The sequence below is a fragment of the Grammomys surdaster genome, unplaced genomic scaffold, assembly GCF_004785775.1.
Source record: "Grammomys surdaster isolate TR1022 unplaced genomic scaffold, NIH_TR_1.0 218, whole genome shotgun sequence".
Classification (NCBI taxonomy): domain Eukaryota; kingdom Metazoa; phylum Chordata; class Mammalia; order Rodentia; family Muridae; genus Grammomys; species Grammomys surdaster.
Genome location: NW_021604663.1, coordinates 4,398,242 through 4,405,021, shown reverse-complemented (window position 1 = coordinate 4,405,021; position 6,780 = coordinate 4,398,242). Strand labels below are relative to the sequence as shown.

Genomic DNA, 6,780 nt, shown 5'->3' with positions numbered 1-6,780 from the left:
GTGTGAACTGTATGTATGTACATTTCTGCATGTGTGTGTACATGCACATAGAGATCAGAGTTTGGTATTGAGGTCTTCCTCAGTCATTCTGCCCTTAGGTATTGTTAGGTCCGCTCACCCAGAGCTCACCTTAGGCAGCCTGGCTTTAAGGATCTAGGGATCCAGTCTCCTCCTATGGAGTAAGGGATCAAGAAGGTAGAGCTCGGAATGCTGGCCCTTGTGCACGTTCTCCAGCAAGCCGAAGCGTCTGGCCTTTCACCAGGTGCTTTGTAATCATTCAGAGCGTGGCTTGAACCTGGAATCTACAGATCCTCAGGCGGCTTTGCTGTGGTGCCTGCGACAGCACACACGACCTGAGCTGTAACTCTGAATAAAACACCTCTGGCTGGAGAGGTGGCTCATGGGAAGGTCATTTGCTGCTTGCCCAGAGACCTGAGTTCACTCCCCAGCACCCACATCAGGGGGTCCACAACCTCCTGCGTGTGACTCAAGCTCCAAGGGACCAGATGTACACTAGCACACACAAATAAAGATAACCTTTAAAAAAGGTAAAATGTTCCCTAAAAATTGGAAAAGATTCTTCTATGTGTAAGAAATGTTGCTTGTCTCATGGAGGGTGAGCTGGTGTGCTGTTGACATTGAATGTGCCCGTCCTGGGTCCACTGAGTCCTTAGCTACACCTGTGACTGTCAGCCGCATCAGAAAGGGGAGCTTAGCTTTGCTGGGGATGCGGACCACACACTTTCGCAGGTCAGGCAGCCAGCACTGAGGAGGAGGTGGGAAGCCACTCAAGAAAGGAAAATTAATCCTAGGGAGGAACTCGAAGGTGACTCCCGCTTTGGCTTGGGGGATGGGTTAGTGAAAGGGCTCCCGTCCCCACTGAGGGGCAGCACAGCTGGCCGCAGGGCCTCTTACTGCAGGCTTTTGCTCACCTTTGGCCTCTGCACCCTCTCTCCTCTGTGTCCCCCCCATCCCTTAGGACGAACAGTGTCAGGGTAGCCAGCCCAGCCCACCATTGCTCTCTTTGATTTCGAAGGCTTCTTACGTAAGGCACTGGGCTGTCCTCTTACCATGACCTCAGGCATTTGATACTTGGTGTTCTTTGACCAACTGTAGTTCTGTCACAGGCAGTGGCTGGACTCACTCCACGGAGAGAGAGTGACTGTCCAGATGATAGAGCGATGTTGAAGGTCCTTGTGGCAGTATTGGAGCAGAGCTTTGATGGAAAATGGTTTCAGGCCTTTGTAGGCTGCACAGCCACATGCTAGGGTGAGCTTTTGCCACATAGTAGGACCCCAAGTCCTACTCCTGAAGGACTGAGCGTGGGACTCAGGAGACTGTGAAGCATCCGCGTCTAGCATCCGCACGATCCAATGCCACAACTCGCAGCCTTGGCTTCTGCTGTGGGGAGAGGCATGAAGGAAGATCTGTGTAGGAAACAGCAGGCTGACAGTGAGGAGAAACAGCTACGGTACTGCAGTGTGTGCCCAAGACACGTAGGCTGTGACACCTGTCTGCTGGCTAAGCTTGTAGTTCCCCTGTGCGGTAGTGGATTACAGACCAGCCAGGCTTGTGGTCTTGTAGAATTAGCTCTTCTATGCAGGTGACGTATTGTCTTTCAGTCGTGTGCAGGAGGTGGGTTCTGATCATTGTAAATCACTGAAGGCCCACTGGGTGGGTGCTTTCTAGGAACGGTCCTTGCCTGGCATCCTTGCCTGGCATCCGCTGACGTTCTCTGAGCTTTTGGCCAGTTCTCCCGAGATGATACGTTCTGCTCATCTGTTGTGGAGAGGAGTCACTCTGGGTTTGTGGGGGGAGGCGTCCTCTTCATCTGCTCTTGTGACAGGGACCTCCTCCTTTCAGAAATGTGCAGAGATCATAGTGGCCCACCTTGGCTACCTGAATTACACAGAGTACAGAGTGACTGTGGGATTTGAGCACCTGAACCAGCCCATCAAGGAGATGAACTTCACGGTGAGTGTGCGGCCAGTGCGAGCTTCTGTGGCTCCCTTGTTAGATGGTTTAATGCATTGGGGCCTCGTACGGTTTATTTTGGAAAATAAATAAGTTTAAGTCTGTAGAACCCAAGAATAGCTTAAACAAACAGCACAGAAACTGGAGAAGCCAGGGTACACTCAGCCCGCCCAGCCCACGCTTAGCTGCCTGTGACTTTAAGGCTGCAGCTCGTACTCACATATTTCACTTAAGTATTTTAGGAGATACTTCCCACACTCAGATCTTACACAAGTCTGTCTCTTTGCATGTAGAGATTGGTGTTTTCTAGTGAAGGCTGACTTTTGATAGAAAATGTAAAATTCAAATGATAATTTATCTGCTAGATTCACCACTTAAAAAACCATTTCAAAAAATGTTAATATTTTAGATTTTTGATCTGTTCCTTAATATAGAAGTAAAATTTGTTAAAATTTTGCAATATGTGAGACAACAGGAGAAAACAGTGTTTTAAACTCCTCAGTAATTGTTACTAATAGCTGGGAACTCTAGGCTGTCACTCTGTGTCACCCCTGGGCCCTCACCGTGGGGAACTTTCTAGTGTTCAGGGTCTCCCCTTCAGGTGCAGATCTACCTTTTGGTGTCTTGCACATAGGCGTGCTCACACAGACACTGTCTGTCCCCACCCCGCGTTTCCCATTTCAGTGGAAGACATACAACCCTGCGTTCTCCCAGCTGGAGATCTGGTTCCGCTTCGTGTTTGTGGTGCTGACCTTCATCGTCATTGTGAGTATCGCTTGCTGGGGGGGGTGGGGGGGGGGGAGCTGTGCCCCAGTCACTGAGGATGACGCTGATCTGTGCAGTTCCAGTCAGCAGAGCAAGCTCCAAACTCGGAGGGAGGCCCTCCCACAGGCTGGTTTGGTCCACTAAGGCTAAACAGTGTCCACTAAGGCACTGTGCTACAAAGAGGGAATGAGGTATCATTCCGTGGTATTTCCTGTGTAGCGTGAGAGTCATTGCTGACCGTGGTGTGCAGTGAGTTCCTCACCCCTGTAATCTAAACATCATTTCGCCCTCATAGAGGGCCTTGTTGGGGTGACAACAGTCTCAGTGCAGATCCAGCTGTCTTTTGTCCTGAGCAGCTGAGTCTTTGGGCTTTTTAAAAGCTTGCAGAAAAATGATTCTGCAAACGCCAGCTTTTGGTTCATTTAGGACCTGAAGTTTGTGCCCACACTCACTCTGGAGAGAATGCTCGAGCACAGAAGGGTGCTGAGAAAAGCCAACCGCACATGCTGCTCGGTGGCCGATGGTGCTGTTCTGCTGTCAGCTGCTCTGCACTTGGTGCTGACGGGGAGTGTGGCATTAGGTCTGTGTAGTGTGTGGAGATGGCCTCTCCAGCTGACGCCTAGAGCGTGCATGGCGTGTTACAGACCCACAGTGGAGACCAGCACATAGGCATGTGGGGAAGATGTAGGAGGTGTGGTAGGAACAGAGCCTGGGCCTTGCATCAGGCTTAGGTAGCTGGGCCAGGCCCAAGGCCGCGGAGAAGGAAGTGGGCCTGACTTACCACATAGCAGATCTCACAGAAATCCTTTTTTTTTTTGGAACGCTACCTGGTATCTAAATGTGTTCTTAAATGGGGAAGGGGCCCGAACTTCAGCAGATAACCTGTGCTGGGAGAAAAACAGCACACAGGCCAGGAAATTCAGACATCCCAGAAAATTATTAGTCTACATTAGATGACAAGGAAAAAGAATAATAGTCCTAGATATAACACGTTGTTCAGTGTTTGAAAACTGTTTAGAGACATTTCTCCCAAGGGCTCTACACCCTTATGGACTGTTTGAGAACACACTTGTCTTTGGGTGGCATGACTTTGCCTCTTGGCCCAAGCTGAAATACAAGGGTGTGGCCCATCTCACCCGTGGCCACACACAGCAATCACATTTTTGGTTTGGCTGTCGCTGATCGCTGATGGGACCTCAGTGCATCCTGCCTGATCCCTCCCTGACAGAGTGAGACTCATCCTGCTGGGGCCCAGCAGACAGTCTGGCCATTTGCTTTGCAGTGCCTGTTTGTGCATTCCCTGCGCAAATTCTCCATGAGGGACTGGGGCATCGAGCAGAAGTGGGTGTCTGTGCTCCTGGCCCTGCTGCTCCTCTACAACGGTAGGTGCCCTTTACCTCCAGACTCTTCCCACTCAGTCCAAGCTGGCCGGCATCGTGAAGGGTGGCCTGGTCCCAGAGTCCCCAGGAGTGTCCAAGGGGAGTCCCTGAGGGTATATGTTGTGGTACACTCCCTGGGCCCCATGTTACACAGGCCACAGTAGATGCTTGGATCCTGAAGAGACACGAACTGCCTGGGTAGTGAGAGTTGGACAAGCTGCAGACTCAGCAGTCTTGGAACTTGGCTGAGGTGCCCAGGTGTCTGTCTGTTCCTCTGTCCTCATTCCAAAGAGCATTTTCTGCGGTGCTGGGAATTACCAGGCTTCAGGAGGAGCTGACGCGGGCAGATGGCTCTCTGTTAGGATCACTGTCGCAATCTGTCCATGCCTTTCAGACATTCAGAAAACAAAATCGCCTTCGGTTCGCTACCTGCCCTTGAGCTCTGACCGGGGGAACTCTTGAAAGCAGCAGCCGGGGGCTCTGCAGTGGCTGGGGGCTCTGCAGTGGCTGGGGGCTCTGCTGCTTACCAGCCTTCTGTGTTCTTGACAGTGTTTGGTCTTCTCCCTTCCAGACCCTTTCTTCCCACTCTCCTTCCTGGTGAACAGCTGGTTCCCGGGGATGCTGGATGACTTCTTCCAGTCTCTGTTCCTGTGTGCCCTGCTGCTCTTCTGGCTGTGCGTGTATCATGGGATACGGGTCCAGGTAAGCAGACAGACAGAGCTTCAGAACGAGTGGTCCCACGAGACCCTCCCTGGCCTACACTGCATAGCAGAGACATGCTGTGTGAAAGTGTTTGGGATTTCATGTATTCTGTTAGAGTAAGACACTGTTTGCTGTATTCCTTACTTTTTTCCTACCGTTTCTTTTAGGGAGAAAGAAAATGTTTAACTTTCTATTTGCCTAAATTCTTCATCGTTGGACTGCTGTGGCTGGCTTCTGTTACGCTGGGAATATGGCAGACGTGAGTAATGTCACAGCTTATGGGTGTGAAATGGAATGTCAGCCCTGGAAAGTGCTGACGACAGAGGCTAGGCCAGACCTCACAGATGACAGCATCTGCCCCAGCAAGGTCAGATAACTGGACCCAAGGAACTGGGCTTGGCTTGTGTGGCTTGCATCAAAAAGGTCTTCTAGCCTAAGTGGAAAGTGAGAAAGCTTGTGTTGTGTCATCGTGGGCTTCTTCAGCAAGAAATGACTTGGTTTGCTGGGACAGCACCCAGTACTGTCCAGCAGACACGCTGGATTCCCCTCATGTACCTTCAGGCTTTCTGATCTTGCAGAGCTTCAGGCTTGACTCTGCTTAAACTCACATGATCCCGGTTAGATCCACGCCCCTTCTGTAAAGAGCTCTGCTGCCGGGCCTGTGCATCACTGCCCAGCATCCCAGAGACCCTGCTCAGCCCCGACCCAGTGTGCTTTGTCTGTGGCCTTTCATGCTTCATTCGTGCCACACTGGCCCTGACACGTTCTACACCATCCATGCTGTGCACTCCTGCAGCTTAGGTCCTGTGCCAATGCTGACTCTGAAACTGAAGCTCACGTGCTTTATTATCTGCTTTGCTTGCTTTGCCTTCTTCTATCTCACATGCCTGGGTATGCCACTGAAATAGCTCCTGGGGCTGGGCGGTGGCTCAGTTCAGTGTACTCTTCCAGAAGACCCAAGTGTACTCCCAGCTCCTGTATCAGGTGGCTGTAACCATCTACGACCCCCTCCAGGGGGCCTACACCTCTGGGCTCCACAGTCTCCTGCACTCATGTGCACACAGCACTCACAGAAACACATAATGTAAAAAGCAAATCCTTTAAAGCTAGGCCTTTAGCTACGTACGGGATAAGCAATCCTGCACCTTCACCACTCTGATGAGGACATAGTAGGCATGTGCCCTTATCGGCTGAGTGCTGGATGCTTTCTCAGTGTAGAGTTGCTATTTTTAAAGTGCTCCAGTGGTTTAAGCAAGTGTTATACAAGCAAAAAACCAAATGAAAGAAAAACCCAAGTCAGAGAAAGTGTGAAGTACAGAGTAAGTTCTCTTATTGATCTGTGTTTCCCACATCATCCTTTTAGATTTAATGAATTAAAGGACCCCATGTACCAGTACCGGGTTGACACTGGCAACTTTCAGGTAAGCAGTATTCGTGAAGACTCAGGACATGCTCATCTTCTTTTATGACGTGCCTGGTTTTGTAACTTTAATCACACTGTTGGTATAAGTTTCCAGATGGCTGTTTAAAAAGTAACATAGAAAGATCAGGAATGGAAGATCTGGGGGAAACCAAGCCTAATAGTCTGGGGAGATGGCACGAGAACCTCAGCCAGAGCTGGCGATAGACTGGGGAAGAACGCTGGTCTAGGTCCTGGGGAAACCAGAGGAGGAAGACTCTGGGGTGAAGGGCCTGGAGTGGGGCATCCTGGGAGGAGCTTAGCTCAGAAAGGGAATCAGTACTACAGGGGTGGGGGCCATGGAGCCAGCTGGAGGCAGGGCAGAGCTTCAAGGGTTTTTCTGGGTTGGGGCTGGGTTGAGAACAAGTCAGCCGCAGTCAGTGAAACTGCGACATTTCGAGGAACTGGTGGTGACAGACTAATCTGCTCTCGTCTTTGTGCTTGTCTGGCCTGGTTCATCATTTCTTTGAGAAGCTGAGGCAGGAAGGAGGGCTGCAACTG

The 6,780-nt window shown here is 50.9% G+C and overlaps 1 protein-coding gene across 1 annotated transcript in view; it reads left to right on the top strand.

The window, feature by feature from the left end:
* The window catches only part of Tmem181 (transmembrane protein 181), a 41,296-nt gene that overhangs the window by 25,715 nt on the left and 8,801 nt on the right, over positions 1-6,780 (top strand). The window contains exons 6-11 of the mRNA XM_028772736.1: positions 1,864-1,974; positions 2,659-2,739; positions 4,022-4,121; positions 4,690-4,820; positions 4,988-5,079; positions 6,184-6,241. Of these exons, the coding sequence (XP_028628569.1) occupies positions 1,864-1,974; positions 2,659-2,739; positions 4,022-4,121; positions 4,690-4,820; positions 4,988-5,079; positions 6,184-6,241 (573 nt within the window). The remainder of the gene's footprint in view (positions 1-1,863; positions 1,975-2,658; positions 2,740-4,021; positions 4,122-4,689; positions 4,821-4,987; positions 5,080-6,183; positions 6,242-6,780) is intronic.